At 44.6% G+C, this 22,611-nt stretch overlaps 1 protein-coding gene across 6 annotated transcripts in view; it reads left to right on the forward strand.

Annotated features, from left to right (window-relative positions):
* LOC116950464 (ephrin type-B receptor 2-like) overlaps window positions 1–22,611 on the forward strand; it is a 140,735-nt gene that overhangs the window by 45,500 nt on the left and 72,624 nt on the right. For all 6 annotated transcript variants that reach the window (XM_076072932.1, XM_076072933.1, XM_076072934.1 and 3 more), the window contains exon 4: window positions 18,559–18,714. In XM_076072932.1, the coding sequence (XP_075929047.1) occupies window positions 18,559–18,714 (156 nt within the window). The remainder of the gene's footprint in view (window positions 1–18,558; window positions 18,715–22,611) is intronic.

Consider the following 22,611-nt stretch of genomic DNA (forward strand, 5'->3'; position numbering starts at 1 on the left):
AGTTTGCCGTGAGCCGCGCACGCGGTTTCTGTGTGTGTGTGTGTGCGTTTCAAAGGCGGCTGGGCGTGGTGTTGGCCACTCACCCTCTCCCTCGTGTGCCCTGCCGGCCTTCGTAGGTGCTGCTCGCTAACAGCACTTGCCCCAAAAGTCTGGTGAGGCTGAGGGGGATCTTTGTCTTTGTTTCCACGTGGTAAAAAAAAAACAGTAAAGGTACTAAGGGCTGCTCACTCTGGTGTATTTTTTTTCTTTTCATCGGGGAAGCTTGAAGCCTCTTCTGGACCTGGAGCGAAATGTCGGACCGCTTGACAAACAGCAGCACGATCGCAAAAAAAAAATCTAAGTTGTGATATAGTAGTGTTTGTGCTGTAGCCCACAAAACATCGTGAAGAGTAGACATTCTTGGTTTTTTTGTCTAGATTCATTGAGCCAAACGGGTAACATTGCCAGTTTTTTTCGTCGGGAAGGGTGCAGTATTTTTACCGCCGTGTCTTCAATTTTGAATTTGCGGCGCATCATCCCCTCGTGTGTTGGAATGGCTCGCAAAAGGAGATTGTCACGGCACTTCAGGATTCCCTGCAAGTGATCTTATTTGTTGACAAAATACAAGGGCATTCGTTTGCAAATGTCCTGGGACAGATAATTGTTTGTTGTATGGTTATTCAAAATGATTTTTTAAAAAATAAAACATGTTAGAGCTAGAATATGCCAGATGAGGTAAAAAAATAAACGATTTAATGTAATTGTGGTTTACGCAGTCTATGTATGTTGAACTTCATTCGCGCTGTACGCAGTATCAACTGTGCGAGTCGGACGTGCGGGAGTAGGACAACAAACTAAACATTATAAGCAGTTCTAAAGATCTGAGTTTCCATATAGATGTAAAAGTGCATAGCTCCAGTGGCTTCCTAATATCGGAAGAAAGAGCATTCCAGACGGCTGCAGAAGCACATCCGAAAGCGCGCGATGCAGTGACCGGGCTGAGACATCCACTCACTTGAACAACTGGTTTTAATCCTGCATGGCTGCCCAGATATGAACTCAGTTGGAACCAACTCCAATGCTATGAACTTTGAGCCCCACCTGGCTACCTAGACAAAAATAAAGGTTGTGAGTTTAAATCCCAGGCAGGGGCAGATTCAGCTCATCGACCCTCCTAGGTCTGTAAAACAAATAATCACATTGTGGGACGTCGGCTGTGATGGTGTTCTCAAAAGACTGGCACCAACCCTAGCAATGTGAAATTTGTTCACCGGCTCCTAAATCCCTGCAAAGAATGAGAGCCTTGCTAGTATTGCTCGTCCTAACATGGATGTACTTCGATGTGACTTGATATCAGGTGCCCTGACAGTCTACACAATGAAATGGCAGGTATTTATTTTTCAAAGTGTTCCTTTCTCTGTACAGGTGACTATGCATTTCATTGAACGTGTGGCTATTTTCTGTGTACTGTACGCTGTGATGTAAACGCGGTATCAAATGTGTCTGCTTTTAAAGAACTGTTTTGGAATCGAGCTTAAACGAATGGATTACCTGCCAAAATCCCCTTTCCATATTTTATGGTATGTGTGTGTGTCCACATATGTTGTGTCTGCTGTACCTTCACCCACACTATTTATAGTTTGATGTCTCACTCGGGTGCCGCTTGTATTTGGACTTGCCTGTTCCTATATCCACGTGTCACTGTGCCACTATATTTACGAAAACATTTTTTAAGGACACCCGCTCCCCAAGATTAAAATGTCACCTTGGAATTTATGGCCACAGTGACGACGCAGGGTCACATTCAAAAGCGGTTATAAAAGTGCGTGGTCTCGATGCATCGCGCGATAATAACTTCACGAGTTGAGGGAAGAGAGAGAAAAAAAAACGGCAAGACAAATTGCCCATTACTGAAAGCGAGAATTTTATATTTTATGTGAAAATGAAAATACAGTAACATCATTGCAGGGTCGTTTGGCACAACTACTGCTGAATGTAAAGAATGAGAGAAAGGGCCAGGGATAGAGCTGGCCACTTAAAATTCACTGATGTCATGAATACCAAGCATATGGATGCAATGCTGTCTGGAGCTTTAATAGCTTAAGTCTGGTGTGCAGTAATCTGTTCTAATGAACGTGCAATATTACTTATTCTATTCAGCCTTTTGTTCTACACGTCAGCTCGAGTGTTCATAGGTTACAAACAATGCTTTGTAACACACCATTATATCCCCATGCAACAGAACTCCTCTTATCCGCAACGCTATTACCCACAGCTCCTTTTATCCGCAGGATGCTGTAGGATCTGCAAAACCTCCTGTTATTTCTCACCGATAAGTTGAAGCTAGTTCACGGTTAATGGTGTCCATGACGTTTGTTTTCATGTCACTGCGGATAAGAGGAGTTCTGCTGTCGTTAATGTACTACACCATGCCAGAGATGCTTAAGTGGCCAGCCATGCTAACGCACCTGTAATCGAGTGTACCGTAGAGGTGAGGGTTGATGGACCTCGTGTAGATGGAGCCAGCAAGCGCTGCAGACTGCAAGCTGGGGAAGTATATTTCCGACCTACCTCGGCAGTGTGAGTTAACCCTTCGTATATTTGCGCATGTTTATACTGAGATAACACTCAATGGATCGGCCCAAACCTGTCACGGAAGACCTTCCTGACAAGATGGCCTGGGGAATTGGTGAGGCTTTAATGGTTAACATCGAGGGAGCGTTGCCAATGCGTAGGTTTTCGCACTTGTGTCGTACAGCTCCCCCGATGCCTTTCCGCGTTGCACCACGAGTTGTTTGGCAGAACGTCCGACGTGTACCTCCTCGTGCGCTGGGAGCTTCTTTAATGTCGGTTCCTGGAGAAGTTTGCACAGATATCTGGCGTTTCTTTCCACGTGCTGGAAACGTCTTCAGCTCACTTCCCTGAAGGGTTGAGACATCAGAGACCGCTCCGAGCAACGCGACGCAGAACCAAACCCGGAGACATATTAGTTCCAGCGGGCATTGGGTGTTATAAACGAGGAAGGGGGTCAAGGGTTGAAGCGGTGATGTTGTTTTACAATCGCCACCGTTGCTCTCGTTCAGCACACAGCCATGCACAGTGATCTGTCCGTGCAAAGGGAAGGGATTGTGGCGCTTTAAGCCGCCTTTTGTTTTTTTGTGAAACTGGATAGTATTTTTTCATTGCGCGACTCTTCACGGAATCGCACCGTATCACGCACGTCTGATGGAAACGCGGCCAATGTCACAAGGTGCCAGTGTGCTCAGCTGGCCGTCATGGCAAGGCGAGTTTTTCCCACACCCCCCCAATCACATCTGTGAACTTGTTCTGTTTTTTAAGCGTGTGCGTAATGCTGTCGCACGTGCTGCTTCGGATTTAACGCGCCTGCTGGTGCAGCGCCTTGGGAACTGCGAACAGCCCTTCAAAAATGTGCCAGTGCAGGGAGAGGACAGCAACGCTGTGCACTAAGAAGGGGCCGAACTTCCGTTACTTATCCCTCGCCACGGAGAAGCCCACAGTTGTGTGATCTCCTTGGGGGGAAAAGCGTGAATGTGGCCGGCTAGTTGAGGAGCTCGTGGTGGACATTCCACATTCCTATGGCCCGAGACAGTTGTATCGTTAGGACAAAATAAATTTTGAAGGATAACGTGATTGAAGTGATTGCTCTATATGTAGTAATAATACTTTGATTTAATTTTGCGTCATTCATGCTAAAAGCATCCCATAATGCTGTACAATAATTACATGTAATAACCAAATCCCATACAGAGCCACAACCAAGCAAATGAAAACCCTACTACCAAGCAACATTAAAAAGAATAGCGATATATATATGGACATCTCCATAGCTATGTGAAAGCCGTGCAACTTTATTTTTCAAGTAGATAATTGCTTTGAAATGTTACACCCTTATTGTCAATTCATACCGTCCAGGGCTACTCTATAGCTTTGTGTCCGATCACACTTGCTTTCAAATATGTAAATAAAAATGTTATTGTCATCGGCAAAGCTTTAAAGACCACAATAGAGATTGAAACCTATTATATACGATGTTAAATAAACCATTTACGTGAATGAGTCTATGATATCCCGCATTTAGAGTCGGTGTTTAGTTTAGGATTATTGTTAACTTTAGTTATGGTGAGGGTCAGTATTAACAGTTGGTGTTAAATTTTCTTGGTTCTTTCGGTAAAGTCACGTAGAAGGGAAACAATAAAATAATAAAAATATAAAACAATACAATTCTCACGACATTTCGACTGCAACACAAGCAATCATCATCAGGTGTGGAAACCACAGCAAGAAAATGTTCACACCTGATGATGATTGTTTGTGTTGCAGTCGAAACGTCGTGATAATTTTATTGTTTTATATTTTTATTATTTTATTGTTTCCCTTCTACGTGACTTTACCGAAAGAACCACGAATATGAATCCCTGCAGTCACGAAAGTTTTAAATCAAAAAGTTAGTGTTAAAGTTAGGTTGCATTTAGTATGATACTAAACCAGTATTATTCATGAGAACAATTAATGCCACTCAGCAAATGTTCCGAATCAATATATATATACGTTTGTGTGTATGTGTGGCAGATTGAAACGCAACAAACGCACTCATGCAAATTCACTTTAAACAAAAGTTAATTATCGTTTTCCAGGTCATTAGGAAAGAAGGTGATATTGGGTGTAATTAGTGCTCACAGGCAGAGGGAATATGCCTTCGGGCAAAGGCTTAAGAATCTGTGTGCGGATGTGGGTTTGTAATCAAATTTGCCCCCAAGCTTGTGTGTGCTTGCACGAATGACCATTTGTCTGTGTGTGTTTTTTATGTCGACAGTCCATCTGTGTGTCTGTCCCCCCCCCCCCCTCCATATTACTTCCTGCTCCCCTCCTCATACTGCCGCTCCCAGCCCCCTACAACTGCCTCTTCCTTGCATTTGTCGATGTTAAAGCTCCCGTGACACCCAAGACAATAACAGGCGCCAAATTGGCCCAACTTGGCTCTAAGGTATATCCCACACTGCTGCCCCCCATTGTGTTATCCAGAGCCGCATACGTTGGACTGCGCCCGGAGTGTGGCGGGCAGTGTCTAGAAAGTTGCATCACATCGCACCTTTTGCGCCGCAACCGCTCTATTAGACGAGACGTGTGTGTGTGTGTACGAAGCGAGAAAATGAAGGGCATCGTCTGCCTGTTTTCGGTCGGCAAAATCTCAGTGCAACGAAAACATCCATTTCAACCACGACAACTGACGCTGCGAAACTGCTTAGCATTTCGCTAATGTTGACGGTTGTCGCGGACTGACAGGTAGCCCCGGCTGGTTGGAAAGAAGAGGATGGTTGAGGGCCCCAAGGAGCAGCAGTCTATTCTGTTTTAAATAAAGCGATGCGCGCGTGATCATTGTGCTAAACATGCACGTGCCACGCATTGAATCTTAATGATTTGTGCTTGTGTGTCATTCATGTGTGTGTGTGTGTCATAGGGGAGCGGTTGTCTAGCGGTGAGTGCACTGTACTATGATCCCGGCGACCCGAGTTCGATTCCCGCTCACGGCCAAAACCAGTGATGATTATCTGAACCGGTCTTGGGCCTCCCCTAGGTCGACTGAGCCTCGGACGAGTACCCAGTGCGGTGTGTGGTAAACATCGCCACTGGGGTTTACAAAGACGGCCGAGCGTGGTATTGGCCCCCCACCACCTCCTCGTGTCCCGTTCCGGGCTTTGTAGGTGCTCGCTAACAGCACTTGCCCCTACAGCGTCTTAAGGCATAGGGTGATAACGGGTGGAAGGGCTCGAGAATGACCGATGGCTTCAGCTTCAGGGTATCCATGTGCTTGTTTAATATTAAATGAAGAGGAGACATTAAGGAACTTTAACAAATTATGTCCAAGAGAGGTTTGCAAAATGTGAACGCTATATTGTGCTATAGATTCTCATAAAGTGCTTGTGGAAGTGATTTGAGAATTAACCCCGCCCAATGAATTATGCTGTATTGGCTATGCATTTAAATTGCTGGGTAGTGCAGTGGTTGGAGCACTCCGCTAAAAGAGAGAAGGATGTTAGTTAAAATGTGTCTGACAGGCGACTCGGCCTCCACATTCCTACAACGTATTAAAAATGAGTACCACTCTGTATTCATCATGTGGAGAACCTGGCCCCATCAATAGAAATGCGCTCTGTTCCACGTTCATTTGAGCCAGAGATACACCTGCATATCTTACATTATAAAAGTGGGGAAAGGTAAAGGTGCAGTCCTGCGCAATCCCACTGTTGACTGGGCTCTCGAAAGCCCCTCTTGACATCTTGTAAGAGGTGGGAGTACCCACATTTTATCCTACTGCACGTGACTTGCCGATTGCCTAACTGGGGGAGCACCCATTTATTCTTCTGGGTGGACAGAGATTTGGATAATTTAAAGAAAAACGTTCCCGTTGTTTCAAAATGCCACACCGGGAGATGGAATCGAACCAAAGTCCCCTTGATTGCAGATCCAGCGTGCTCACCATTGCAGCATCATGCAGTCTATGGTTTAAATTATGTTAATTTTAAAACGTGTTAAAATGCCATCATGCTTAATGCTCATCTATTTTAAAAAAAGAAATAAGATGGATTTTGTTTCCTGTAATACTTTTCCCCCCCCTTCAGTAGTTCTTAGACAAATGACATGCATTGCATCTGTGCCACGAATATATATTGTTCATCCGAACCAATGCGAGCACTCCCGGCCTCCTAAAGGGGCATGACCCAAGATTGCAGCAGTTTCGAGGGCGGCTTTGCCGTGAATGGAGAAATTGCAAAGGGGGCAGCAGGGGAGCCAAGCAGGAGCCACTGGGCCCGCCCACCCCAAGCATTGTCCCCCTCCTAAAGGAAACCACGTGTGCATTGGTGCGCCTGCACTGTCCATATAATCCCCGGCGAGGAGTCGTAATCACTCGTGCGGGCGGGGGGGGGGGGAAATCTTTGATTTAAGGTGCCGCCGAAAACTGGCATTTGCTCCGCCCCACCGCATCTGTCTTTGACCTGCCAAGCCTGCCTTTGATGGCGAGCAAATTTGGCTTCACCCGCCCCTTGTTTAGTGTTCCCTTGCCCGCCCGCCCACCCATCTATATCCCTCTTCTCTTCAATCAAAAACAACCCGCCCCACAGAACTCCTCCGCCACCCTCGGAAAACTCTCTTCAGCACCGGGGAGGGGGACATATGGGGTCTATTGTCGGACGCGGACAATGTGACGGGACGGCTTTAACAGAATTCGCCGTGAAGGGTGCGGCCCGTGGCTCGCTAAATTCTAAGCCCCGCGTGCTTTCTCTCTCTCTCCCTCCCTCCGCAAACTCACAATTGGCCGTACACTAATTTACGGCGCTCACTGTGGCGGCTAATTGGCGCATACTTAGGGAAGGAGTGCGGCCATCTGTCTGCGCTTCTGCGCCCACAAAGGCACTCTGCCCCGATGATGTTTTGCCTGCTCCAAGGAGCCATTGGATTTGCTTGCCCACAGAGTTGCACCGCGCGCGGTACGAGATTTTGTTGAAAGGAGATATCGCGCTACCGCCGTGGGCTGAAGTTGCACCGCGCTTGAGAAAGCGCGGCGCAAGGTGTGCTAGACAAGTAGGAATTGACGAGGTGGTAGCGAGGAGGTGAGCAAGGAAATGTACGTTGATCTCTATTCGCGCAGTGGGCTACGTACGGTGCAAAAGAAGTTCAGCCGTACATGCATGCATACACCTGTGCATTAAGAGCGTGTGTGCATATTTGTGGAAACATCCATAAATTTAACGCGCATTGCATTTTTATTTGTGACCATTTACTGAGACATTCAAAGATAATAATGTTGGTGATATTTACGGACATTTGTAGTGGCTTAGAATCGGTCACTTAGCAGCTTGTTACTTGCAGGGAAGGGGATCTGCAGTTACAGCAACCCTGACTGACAGCAGGTCACGTGATAGACCAGAGAGAGGGATGTATGGGAAAGGTTACGGAAGAGGCACATCGAGAACCCGCTAGTAGGTTCTAGAGAGGGGGCGGGGCCGGGGCGTAGTGAGGCCACGCTGGGAGCATAAAAGAGGCCCTGAGCGAGAGCTCGGGGCTGTCGTGTGGAGTGGGATCCCGTCGTGCTGCTAGAGTCTTCGTCACCATCACCGTCTTCACCATCACGGCGTCGTAAGTCAGGCAGCATGCCAGCTGTCCTGACTAGGAGCTGTAGTTGCTAAAGTGTGAACTGTTAAGGCTGTTAATAAGCAGAGTGCTTCCTACTCATAGTGTCTCTGAGTCAGTCACTACACATTTATGATCTTCAATATTTAATGGCGAAAGATCAGAAGCTGTCACTGAACAGTCCGCCTTTGCTGTTTAAATAATGGCCACAACGGCCTCCAACTTTTTCTGGGGTTTGGCTTGTCACAGTCACTTGGTTAAATCTAAGGATGTACACCAGAATGCTTGAAGGGAATAAGCATGGACGTATTGCAGCATGTGTGAGTGCCAATGCTAGTTTGTGTGTGTGTGTATACTTGCAAGCGTGCGTGTGTGTGTTGTGTGTGTCTGTGGAGCTGGTCATCTCAGTCAGTCAACCCATTGCACATGGGTCTGCCCCGTGACCTCCTGCCAGCAGGCGTTCGACACTTCACGTGGCCTTAAAGTGAACATAGCCTGGCACAGACGCCGTTGCGACGTCACCATCACTTAGTGGCAGATGACGGTTGTTGTTGTTTTGGAGAATGGCCACGCCACCTCCACATGCGCTGTGCCATTCGCAATAGGTGCTCGCCAACATCAGCTTCCCCAACTATGTGTCCAGCTTGGCCATGCAGGGGGGGGGGATCTTCGTCTTTTGTGCACATACATTTCTATGTACAGCATACTTGGCCTGGAAGAATGGTGGTTTGGTGGTTTATGTACCCTGTTCGTGGCCACGCCAATCTGTGAGCATCCCTTAGATTTACTCGGCCTAAATTATCATCCGTTAAAGCATTGGTTGGGAAACAAAGAATGACGAGCGTGGTTCCGGCCACGCCATCCGATCTTGCAGCATACACGGCGTCGTGTGTCCTTGCCACAACACCCCTTGGTGTGCGTGTTAATGCATATCGCACTAGCCAAGGGCACGTGGGATTCGAAATAATACTCAGATCATAGCAAATATAATCCACTGTTTTAAGCAGGAATACATTGGACAGAGCGCTAGTCTTGTGCAGTCGCCTAAATGTCCATATGGAATAAAAAAAAAATTACGTTTGGATAGAGATTCCCCAGTTTGCGTTGTAGATCGTAGGAACAAGTCCTTAGCTGAGATGCATACGCACGCGTGCCCGCGTACGCACACGTGCACACAGACATGCTCTCTATCCTCAGTCCAATGATAAAATGCGAGTCGGGGGAGGGGGAAGTGGGGGCTCGGCTCTGTGCTCGAGTAATTTATTCACATTTGCCGTCTGGTGCAGAAGAGACACATTGTATAATCATAACCCAGCGGCACATGAGCACCGTAATTAAGAGCCTCCCACAGACGGCGCACACACAACATTGGTCAATCAGTCGAGTGAAGTGACCTCAAATTAACTCCACGGAATTGAACTTGGGCATCCCAACGGTGCCAGGCACGGTGCAGTAATACCAGGGTAGACATTTCAAGCTGTCTCTGCCCGAACGTAATAACATTGCTTATTTCCCAACCGGCATTAAAAGGTATTGCCTTTGGCCAAACGCTTTGCCATGTTTGTCCCTTTAATTATACTTGATTATAACATGTTTAATGTGTTTAATTCGAACTTGTATTTCGCACTCAGAGCTGCATCTGCATGTTTGCTTCAGAAGCTAATGATCACTATTATCCAATTCCGCATGGATTTGCGTCGAGTTTCTTTGCAGGTCTTTCCCACCTTTGCATTTAATTAATCACCCAGTCCAAGCAGGGCTGGTAAGCAGCCTTAATTGCCCAGATCCATTAGCTTGAGTTGAATAATGGTTCCCTACACCCGCATGCATTTTGCCTTTGCAGGTGTTTTGTGTATTTAATTCACATTTTGCCGAGACAAGGGTCTCACTGTGGTAAAGTGTAAAACGTATATATAGAATAGTCAAAGGGCACCAAGTGAAAGGTTCGGTTCCTTGAAAACATATTGATCATTGCAGAAATGCGAAGTATGCCCCATAATGGTACATTTGCAATGGGAAGTTTTAATGCAACGTGATTCCATGTCCATTTCATTGACGGAATGCTTAAAGTCAAAATCGGGAGGTTGCGAGTTCAATCCTGGTCAGGAGTTGACTTGGCCAATTAAATCCCTCCTTGGTCGATACAATGTGTACTGCTCTGTGGGACCTTAACAGTGGCAGTTCAATGGATAATACTGGCCCCTCTTTGCAGAAATGTGGATTTCTCGCAACTAGCTTTGGACTTTTAGATTTAAAGCTTTTGTGACTGCAAGGATTCATCTTCTTTGGTTCTTTGGTAAAGTCACGTAGAATGAGAATAAAACAATAAACTAAAACGCCGTGAGAATTTAATTGTTTTATTTTATTATTTTATTCTCATTCTACGTGACTTTACCGAAATAACCAAAGAAGATAGCTTTGGACTGCCATTGAAGAAGACCATCACCCCCATGCTCAATAGAGTTGGGAAGAAGTTTCACAATAGGACCTGCTTCTTCTGTTGTTTGGATGTAATCTTCCACAAAAATGAATATGAAATCATACTTATTTGCCTCTGTTTATATCAAATATTGGTGGTGGGGGGTGGGGGGACGACTGAATTTATCCCAGTACATGAATAAGTTTCCATATTGGTGTTGGTGTCAGAAACACATTAAAAATGTATTTACAATATTTATTATGAGAAGGGCATTGCTTTGCAACTGATTGCACAGCAACGAGGGAAACTTCGCTCTCGAGCTCGTACGAGACCGATGTGCTTGCGTAGTGTTAAAGTTCTCACCAACAATTCGGCTAGATGCATATGAAACTGAGCTGCCCTTTGTTCATCGGAATTTGCAAATGAACACCAAGACACTATCGTGCATATACCGTCTTTAGGATTGTTAATTTGTAGAACCACTTAAATGTGCACGTGTGCATGGCGAGGAGTGGTGGCACGGAAGTTATCGCCGTTCAGGTTTGACTGCATCATGGTTTGTCGGTGGATAATTGGCTTATGTAGCCTTGGCATAGATCTGCCCGTTTGCCAGGAGGCAAAGATGCAGCCCCGCTGTTGCTTGCCCGTTGCGCTGCCGGTGGCAGAGCCTACACTCGACTGAGCTAAAAGAAACCCCTCTAGAGGGTACTTGGCCTACTCTTCCACCCTGGCCAGATGTCTCGGAAAAGGTGGGAGCACCCACACTTTGCCCTACCACACGTGACCTCCTGTCGTCGTTCCCATTTTACACCGCTAATGATTGGCTCGTGGAAATGGTTCCAGAGTAGACAATGGAGGCCAGTTGTTTGCGACATGGGTTTCACCATTCCAACCTATGTCATACTAACCTTAATAGTTCACTCATGCCACTTGCCCCCGCAGTTGGTCCAGGCGAAACGCAATATATTTGCATCTCTTTTTTTTATGCAAGCATGCACGTGTGTGTGTGTGTTTGTGTGCACGCGCACTTACATGCGTGAGTGTGGCTGTGGGTTTTTTTTTGTGTGCGTGTTTGTGTGTGCATGACGATTTCTTTTTTCTGTAAGCCATCACAGCTCTGAGCATTGTGTGTACCTTCTCGGTAATTAGCATTGGAAATGTATTGCTGGTGTTCAGTGTTTAAGGGGGTGATTAAGTGGCAAGCTGAAAATAGGTTCTTTTCACAGAGGGCCTGTATAGCCAGCATTCCCATTGAACTGCTTTTACAAGCAGAAAATGAGCTGTCAGCCTTAAGATTTGCCTTAAAAGTGTACAAATGAGGTGCATAAGAAATTAGGTTCTTAGAAGTTGCCCTTTCTTCTGGCATCTGCAAAGGACCATGCATATGTTGCTGAGGTTCCTGAAGCCCCGAGCTTTCGATGGCATCAGCATTTTCAGAAAGGACCAAGATCTGCTTGCAAGCCGCTGCGTTGGGGTTTTTTTGTGGGCTTAAATAAAAAAAGTGTCCAGGCCAGATTGCCTTTAATCTCCTCCTCTTAGGAATAAAGAAACACGTGGCGGCTGTTTTTTTTTCTTCTTCCCCCTTCTTCTACTTCTTCTTCTTGCGATCGGGAGCTCAATATTCTGTTGTAGTGCACCAGGAAACAGCTTTTATTATAAGCCAACAATGCGGAACAAAAACAGGTTTGATCGGTGACGTCATTGGCAGACTTTATATAGCGATTAAAAAGCTTCCCCGCACGCACTTGTGTGTTGGATTTCTTTCGCACCGTACGTAGCCAACCGTGCTAATTACATGGCTGCCTTGTTCAGAAGAAATGTGAATTGCGGCATTGACGATTGAGCGCAATCCATAAAATAAGCAAATTTTCACGTTTATATGAAGAAGAAAAGAAACTTCCGTTGAAGCAACATACGTCTCTGATTGATTTTTTCATGCAAAAAACCATAACTGAGCTCAGAGATGTGGATGTCCAGGAGTTTAATCCAGATTCCGCATATGAAAGATGTGCAAACAAATGCCACACGAACATACTCGATATCGACCTGTTGTACTGCTTATTTTACTTGCTGTATATATAAAAATGTATTCTTTGCACGCATTTTGTAGATATCTTTCATCCACCCACTCTGAATCCAAGTGACAGGATTGATTTTAAGTATACCTCAACAAATCTGGCGATAATAATGCAGGTTGTCAACTGCGGCGTACCACGATCAATACGCTAAATTTCACAGTCACCAGATTTGCACCATGGGGCACAGGTGACGGTCACATGTTAATATTAACATCGGTTGGAAAGCTGTAGCTTCGAGATGTCCTTGTATAGCAGGTTGGTGTTATCACAAAACCCTAGGGGTCATTTGCATGACCCGTCTTCAATATTCCTGCAATTCTTCTTGGAATTGCCACACCATGGAAACACCCATACACTATACTCTTTGGTTCTTTCGGTAAAGTCACGTAGGTATAAAATAAGTTCAAATAAATCGCGAAGGTTTTTGGGCGCAACACAAGCATCCGTTATAAGGTGGGAAAGCATGGTCTGCTGCTGAGGCGAGGAGGCAGCTTTCCTTCTTTACATGCTAATTTATCACGTTAACATCATGCTAATTTCTCACATTAACATCAGGATAATTTCTCACATTAACATCACTAGTCCCGGCCATTTTTTTATGACCCTTGGGCTACACCCATTTCAAACCTTTTAAAACAGTCTGCCCCAGCAGCAGACCAAGGCTTTCCCACCTGATGATGGACGCTTGTGTTGCGCCCGAAACGTCGTTATTTATTTTAGTTTATACCTACGTGACTTTACCGAAAGAACCAAAGAGTATGGATTCCTGCAGTCATGAAAGCTTCAAACCCATACACTAATTGTTGCTGCCCTTGGCCTAGCCAACGTTAATCACGAAGTTCCTATGTTAAATCCACTTGAAGGTGGCTGTGTTTATCGGGTACAAAGGTAGTGGCATTTTCCAGACTTGTAACAGCACGGTTCTGTTTAATGTCGATTTTTTTTGTGCTCTTACTATGAAGCCAAGATGGCTCAAGGAAACGCCTTCAGATGGAATTTGCAAATCCTATGAATTGTTGCCGTAACTAAACCATTTTAATTACATAATTGTATGGGAGGAACACAAAAAAAGGGTTCCATGTGAATAAACGTTGGCAAAACGTTTGCCCGGTTGGAAGTCTGTTCTAGAGCGAGTGCCTATAACTAGCAACATGTGTGAGCAACGCTGAAAATAAATTAATGAGAATTAAACTTTGCTACATGAGTTTTTTTGGAGCAACTCCACAATGTGCCTAATAATATGTATATACATTTTTTATTTATCGAGCAAAGTCTCGCCGAGTGGCAAGACTTATTCGCGAGCTTTTGTATATTTGGATCTCTGGCCAATTTCTGAGTGACCTATATATGACTGATGAATACAACACACACAAAAAAACATTCCCCGAGAGAAAACTGACACCTGTCACTGGATAACACCAATAAAGTTTGTGCGGACAGTCCATGCGCATAGTATAGGTCAATCCACTGCAGGATTAAGGTGTCCATCTCTCACAATCCTGCGATGTTGATTATGTAGCATCTGCGCACTCGCTGATTTTATGGCTCCCAACTGCCAGCTCCGTAGGACGGTCCTCTCCGATGCATTCAGTTATTTTGGCTGCCACTACATCGTTGTTCCTGGCCATTGCCCATGCCCGCTTAATATTTACGTGCGATTAAAAATATATACATGCAGCGACACGAAACCCATTACACCTTCAATTAAAGGGAGATTTAATTAATTTGCTAAGAAAAGGAATGCAATGTTAGACGGAGAAAAGCTGAAAACGGAAGAAAATACGCTTGCATAAATGTTCATGCAATCTCTGAAAACAAATCTATAGAATAGGCGATAATTATTCTTTTGCATACACAGCACACAGCGTTAAAGTCAAAACACAACTATTTTAAGACATTCAGCTGTTTTGAATGAAATGTGGGATTATGGGTAGCAGCTGCATTAGATAAGGCATTGGTACACAGTATTCTTGTTACACTTGCATTAATTAGTTTTTGGCTTGACTCTTATCTCTTGCCATACTTCTTAATAAACAGTTGCTTTTTTTTTTGGCGACGGCTTTTGCTGCGCGCGCGCGCACGCACGCACGTGTGTGTGTGTGTGTGTCACATGTACAGTTCACGATAAATTGACACTTGAGTTCACGTATTTAATTGAGCCGTCGCCACGTTAGACACTGCACATTCCATTTCGGGACACAGTGGAATGTGTGTGTGTGTGTCTCGGGACAAAAGCTGCAGATTGATCATAGTTCCAATTTCGAAATAATGATGGGGACGGGGAGGGGGGGGAGCACCGTGGAGTGTGTACGCGATAACCCGGATGGCATTCCCGTGAACAAAAAGCCATTGTGTCTCGCAAGCTGGGTCTTCTCGCCACCGCATACCGTCTGCTATGACACAAGGCTCCGTAGAAGCTTGGTCAATGACTGTAAAATAGCGCAAAGCTGAAAACCACACGCATGATCCTGCCGGGATTAATGTTTGGGGCAACTCGGGGGGTGGGGAGAATTGAAAGGATGAGCACAGTCGAACAAACGCAAGTCTGAGCCGCGGTGACTGTTGAGGAACAAGCAAAAGGATGTGGGCAGGATGTGGTAGAATCGAGAGCAAAAAAAAACAACCCTGAAATGTATTAACGCCGCCTCCATAACCATACACGTATATATGTGTACACAATGTAGGGATGCTACCGTGGTGTAGTGGTTAGCACACGGGACTTGAAATGCAGAAGTCAATAGTCGGTTTCGATTTCCTTGCATGGCAATTGAAATAATGGCGCGGGTTTCTTAAATCCCACGAACTCCCCCAAAAGTATTTTTTTTGTGGTAAATTATCATAGAAGAGGAAAACAATCCACCGGTGATTTTTTTTATTGCATTAAGTTCTGTTAACTTATGTGACTTGATAATTAAAATTGCAAGAAATATGTACTCAAATTTCTCCCCCGTTTCGCTTGGTCGCACAATAAGTTCATGAAACGTTACAATCTCGAATGCCTCGGCAGTGTTTCAGTCTGCTAAGTAATGTTTCGAGATACTCGGTAATTGATTTACATAAATGTCTGGCCACAAATTATCTAGGCTTTGATACTGGACAATAGCCAACGAGGCAAAGCCACTCAATGCTAATTGTCATTTGCCCCAGACCATAATTCTACCAAAGTGTTATAAAAAAAGTTATTATCTCCGAATAAAGATCATGAATGACTGTAACTGTGTATAGGTGAGTGCACATTATTATCCAATGACAGGTCTTTTGGATTGCAGTTCATTAATGACGTTTGACACGTGCCACTGTAAATTAAAGGGCATAGCTCCATAACATGTTTGGCGTATAATCTGTGCCAAAGATCATTCAGTGTCCAATTTAGCGCGATAAAGTCATGCTCGGTCTTGTTTTAAAATTCAAAACTCCAGTTTTTTTTATGATTGTTTAAATAGTCCATTACCTTTAATAAATGGCAAATGTCAAATTCAAATTTTTGGTTTTATCGTATCATACTGCAGTTCACACTTGTCTTGAGAATACGTGAAAAAGGTTGTTCTACTGCAGGGGTCTGCAACCAAAATAATAAGAGGAGCCACTTTTTTTTTGTTCAATGAAAAAAACTCAACTTTTCAAGAGGCGCAATGCACGTGGTGAATCCGAGACGGTGGTCCGTAATAAATAACCTCATGAAGCAGTCCTCAAAGAGCCGCGTGCGGACCCAGAGCCGCGGTTCTGATATTTAATCTGTCTTTCATCCTTCGCCGCCAAATCCAATTGCTGACACGATTACCATTTATTTCTGAAGAAATTGTGCTCACGTATTTTACGTAGTGGATTTGCCAACCTTTTTTTTTCCCCCACTATATTATGAAATTATGCATTTCCTAACAACTTTACCAACGATCGGTTAATACGTGCAATAACTATCCAAATTATTTTGGATTATACAAATATAATCAGCCGTCTACTGCAGTAAGTTCAGAGATTTAGAGTTGACACACAGACAACTTGTTTGTTCCAAGAGATTGAGTAAAACTATTAATAGAGGAACAACTCGCGAAGTTGAATGATTACCCTTGTACAATGCACGCTTACCCTCTTAGAGACCTTAGCCTTTGGCATAGAAATAACAAAATGTATCATTGTCCTCCCAATACATTAGCAGGCAATAGAGGCTCCTACCACTGCTGCGCGTGTGTGTGTGTGCGAGTGAGCGTGCATGCATGAACGTGTGTGAGAGGAGCGAGTGTGTTATCATGAGGATACACCACTCCTGGCTTTGATTCCCAGCGGGCACTGGGCTACCTTTAGGTTACGTGAGCCTAAAATTACTTGCGTTTGAAGGGTGGCTTCTGGCGTTACCGTGTTGTTGGTGATGCTATGACACACTGTACAACATAAGATAACCATGATCGTCTTATCGTAGATTGTATAAAATTATCCTTGCTTATTTAATTTTTCTTTAAAACATAATTTCCTGACAAGATACCTATAAAATTTCTAAATTCACTGATTAAAGTAGAGACATTTCAAGAACCATACAATACACGCGAAATTAAATTACAAAGTTGCGAAAAACTCAATTTCTATCTTCGTGACTTTACCGAAAGACCCAAAGAGTATGAATTGTAAAGTTGTGACATTTGACGTAATTTCATATCAGATAAAATTATACCATGGCAATTTGAGTGGTGACACGGGACGGTAATCCAAAGCCGAATATAATGCTGACCATTTGAATCCACGTTTAACTTACTGCCCATAATAGGTGTTCGCAAACATTGGGTTGGGTGGTTGGGTGTACGAAGCGATTGGGGGACTGACTACAATAAGAATGTCATTGCATCTGCTGTCACAGAACTTCCACTTGTTGTTGTTGTTGTGTATGTACACACTTTGTGATATGCAACTCTGTGTATAATGTTAAGTGTTTATGGTGAGAACATAAGCTAATTCAAGTTTTTTGCCTGACCTTGTCCTATGAGTACAACAGTTAAATTTCAAAAGCTATCTTTTTTCGAGACCAATTTCGAATATATATAAATATACTCGTGCACAATTGCAGCATTTTAGTATTTCCAGAAAATCATTAGAAATGACATTGGTCACTCTGTCTATATTTGAGACTAAATTAAATACATTACTTTCAGATAGTGATGAAAAGAACTCCAATTAAACTGTCAAAGAAGAGAGTAGTTTCAACCACAGTTTCCTTTGCATTCTTTGGTGTGCTCGTTGTGTGTTTTGTCGAACCTGTGCTATTTTTGAACTTTGCATTTGATATGAAATTGCTTCCCTAACTGAGATGAGCTAAAATGCCCCCGTGTTCTGGAACGATGAGACACTGCATTAGAGGTACAGCATACATGATAATTAACGCCAATGATGATGATGATGAAATTAGATGTCGATAGAAACATCCAGATGCTGCCAAGGTGTAGTATTTAGCACACCAGACTTACAACACCAAGTTCGCTTGTTCAATCAATGGGCAAGACTCTTTAATCCCCCTCTCATCTGTCCATCCAGCGATATAAACGGGCACATGACGGTTAGTCAATAAGAATGGTCATGTGCGATGGGTTAAAGTGGAAGATACTTTCATCTTTTCTCACTTCTTCTCTTTGAGCCAGCATGGGAGAGTAGGCCATCGAGATGGGTCATCTGTACGAGGCCTTTCGTGACCCCCACATGTCACGTGCATGTACAGACGGGGCTGATTCATTGCCGTTTGCAGTCTCGGTTAAGAAGGGTGTCGAACGGAAGCGACACAAACAAGACGGTGAATCGTGACAATTCGTGGGCCAATCTCGTGGAGGGCCCTACCAGCACGCGCAGACAAAACGACGAACCCACGCGTGCATGCATGCGTACATGTATGCGCGGTGTACACGCATGCTCTTACCACACGTGCGTTGTCGCGTGTCTGTCGGTGTGCAGCGTGCCCCCTCGGGACGTTCAAGCCGCAGCAGGGAGAACACGAGTGCCAGCAGTGTCCGCCCGGCAGCCGCATGTCGTCGGTCGGCGGAACGAGCTGCGTGTGCCGCAACGGTCACTTCCGCGCCCCCTCGGACCCCCCGGACATGCCCTGCACCAGTGAGTGTCGCAGAATTGCATCGCGCATGCCCCCTCCCCCAACCCCCGTCGCGCGTCACAATCATCCGCCCGTTATAAGCGGCGTTGCCTTTTCAGCCGCCGGTTAACCGCGCAGGTGCCCGGTTGCCTCCGGCGACCGCCTGCGTCATCGGTTGCGTTGCCTCGCCCCGAGAGGGGGAACGCGTTTGGGTCAGGGCCACAAGCAAAGTCGTCCCCTCGCAGTTCGAATGAGCAATGGGTTTGGCCCTTTCCTCCATTGGAGTCCCTGCGCCATTGGTGGAAATGGCAAACGACAAATGGTGGAGGTCCATTCCTTGACCAGTCATCTCTGTAGTTTGTCCATGCATTGATACTTGTGTTATTGACCCAGGGTGATGATAGGTTTAATCAGCCGTCAACCGAGGATTGAACTCGTAACCTTCCAATATGTGAGTTGAGTAACTATAGCCTCTCAGGATTGTATATATATATGGACATTTAGGGCATACACTGCTCTTGTAGATCTGACTGGGTGATGATCTGATCAGAGCAAGCAACTCGCAATTGCATGTTGGAATTTCAAATCCAGGTAGGGGGGGAGGCACCTCATCAACCTGTCGTTGTTGATAAAATGTGCACCACTGTGGGTTGTAATAAATTCAAAGAATGTTCTCTTCACATGTATTAAAACATTGTCAGCATGATCCTTTTGAATGCTATATCTAGCTTGTAATACAGTATACCCTTATTATTACAATACATGTCGAACGTGTGTGTGGAAACACCTATCGAATAGATGCAAATATATAACATTCCTCTTGTTTACATTTTTAAAATGAACACGTACATCTGAACACACCTACAGATATAACGCTTGTTTAATGAACATAATTTGAATCCATTAAATCAACCCACTTATGTAGCATCTGTTCTCATCATTCACTGATTGACCTTTTCTATTAACAACGGTCAGAAAATAATTTTCCAAATGGCCATGACTATCTGCGCGGCACAGGGATTCATTATAAAGCATGGATCCTGCCCTATGCATACTACTAAATCCTTACCCTTTGTCAAGGTGTCCAAGTCCTGTAGCTCTCAAGCGACCTTAGTTCTAGCCTCTAGGGCACTTTAGCGGGGATGGTTTTAAATTGCTTTGGGGCCACCAACAGAATCTGCTTATAGTGCTCCCATCTCCCTGTGATCTGTTTCCATTTCTATCAAATGTGTTTTCACGTCCACCATACACAAACAAAATGTTGCTGCACCTTGCCCAACATGTCACTCTGGGTCCTTAAGAGCCTTTGGGGACTCTCATGGATTCAGTTTTTTTTACTGATTGATTAAAGCACTCCAGCACATTGGCAATGATCCTTCTATCCACGGGTCTCTAACAATTGTAATGGCGCTTTGGTGCATGCTAAATCTGACCGGGTGATGCATTCAGCAGCCTTAAGGGTCATGAGTTTAAATGCTTGTCGGCAAACGGCTTTTGCCCATCATCCTCGGGGTTGATAAAATAGACACCACTTTGTGGGAAGTTAATCATATTTTCCCAGCTGGCTGGCTCCTGCCATGGGAATGCAACATTGATGCCATTGGCTCAGGGCCAAAATTGTGCACGAGTGCTGCCCCAGTGCTTTTTTCTGAACACGGAAACCCTGTGACATTTTGACAGATGCATAATACTATAGAAGGCAACTTAAATTTAATTTAAGAAAATTATATATATATATAAAACATTGCAATCGTGTGTTTATACTGAAATCAGTGTTGGGCAGTACTCATCTTCACCGGGCAGCCTTGAGACAGTGGTAGCAGTTTCACATTTTCATGGCAGTGACCAACCAAGTATTTGAATGGGACTAGCACTGCTGTGCCTGCCCAGAATGTTCATGGCAATGTGCATATGTTGTCATAGGAAATTGACATGTTCAGCGTTGGAGCTAGAATCTTAACACACTTCGTCGAAGTCAGTTCCACACAATTGCATGTGCAGCCGCATTAACTGTCTTGCTTCACCCAGAAATGTGCACACCATACAGATAACATTAGGAGCACAATCCTCCATCAGCGCAGGTATTGGAAAAGCATTGGGGATTCAGGAAATTACACCATGTGTTTTAAGATGACCCCTTGGCACATTGATCTATCCCATCTCCCCCCCCCCTCCACGAGTCTCCCGTCTCTCTCCTTTCCTTCCGTTGAACCCTCCACCCAGTCCCCGTGCTCTCCCTCCCCCTCTCCCAGATCTGCCTCTCGTGATTCATCCACACATCGATTGTACTTATCCTAATTGCATCACGCCACGCTGCATTCCTGGTCAAAAAATGCCACGGGCATTCCAATGATGGGTTTTTAAGATTTCTGGCCTTGGCAAAGGAAATCCCAAAGACTTCAAGAGGATAGTATAATTTGTTGGTATTTATTTTAGGTTATCTCCATGCTCAGTAGGCTCCATTTAGGCTTGCGTGCCATGTGCTTGTTTACAAGGAAGCTGAGCACTTATGAAGAACCATCCATGGGAAATTTGGGTAATTACTAAAAGAGCAAATCTGTGAGAAAATTTGCTCAATGCACTTGCTCGCAACATTATGATTAACTTAAAGCAAATCAATAATGAGGTGATGGCTCATAATCTCCAATCTCAATTACCTAAATAACCTTTCTGAATCTATAATATATCAAATATTACTTTACAGCGCTTTGTCAATACACTGTTGAATTGGAGGCCCATCTACCAGGCTTTGTTAGATATGAATGATTGTTAGACAACACTTCACCATGCTAGCTCGTGTGGCCTAAGTAAAGGAGGAAAGTCCAGGACCAGTTCAGTTGTCGCATACCACTGATCTTAGCCATAGCCAAGACCGAGTTTGAAGTTCAGTGCCCTAACCACTGAACTCCTGCTGAATGTCGTGTTAATCTGAATCTACCTCTATTTGCATCTAAACACCGATCTCTTATCTAAAGCACGTGTTTGATTGTGTTAAGTGTTGAACTATTACTATTGAATATCTGTACAGTATATGCTTTGTATAATATTCATACATATGTGTTTATGCATTGCCATATTGCCATTGCCTTGCCATAACCTTGGCAGGTTGACAATGCCGTATAAAAGCAATTTGAATCGCATAGTGCTCTAAGCAAGGTCGTACAAAGGAGGTGACAATAATTCGGTAATTATTTTCTCTCCCTGCCGTCACTTTATTAGTGGATGCTTGGGGTGAGAGGGAGGAGGGGGGTGGGGGGTGTTGACAATTATTCTTGACCTCAGACACCACCCTGACAACTCGACAAACACAGTGGCTTGTCCCGGTATCACAAACAATGTGCGCGCGTGCGCCTTGGGTCCTGCTATAAATTTGTAGAGGAATCGATAGGGTATCTTTGGTGCGGCTATATGGGAGAACTAGCACAAATCTGAGACACCACGCGCCACTTTTTTTTATAATTAGAAATAGTTTCCGTGATAAGACGACTGAAGAGAAGGATGAAAGCGCTGCAAACAGAAGCGGTCGCCAACTGCCACAGGCGCACCGCGTGAAGGGGGCATTGGCAGTGTTTGAGACGTATCAATCGAGCACGGTCGGATCCTTGGAGAAGGCAGGACACAGAGCGTTTGATCTCTTGTGTGCATGTTTAAGCACCGGCCCCCTCTTATTCATGAGTTTCCCCTGGGCGGAATGGTTTTCTCCTGCAGTAATCAAACAAATTAAAATGTATTTCGGTGCAGGAATGCTCTGTAAAAGTAAACTTTTTTAAATTTTATTTTATCACGTGAAGCCCACCGAGCTATGCAGCTCATTTTGAGAAGCGACCAGGCCACAAATGATAGCTCAACGAAGCGGCTATCACGTGGATATGAATAGCAGCCACATACTCTAAACGCATGTTAATTCTAAATGTGGTGGG

The sequence above is a fragment of the Petromyzon marinus genome, chromosome 39 (genome assembly GCF_048934315.1).
Source record: "Petromyzon marinus isolate PM22_M1 ecotype Great Lakes invasive population chromosome 39, UKy_Petmar_22M1.pri1.0, whole genome shotgun sequence".
Classification (NCBI taxonomy): Eukaryota; Metazoa; Chordata; class Hyperoartia; order Petromyzontiformes; family Petromyzontidae; genus Petromyzon; species Petromyzon marinus.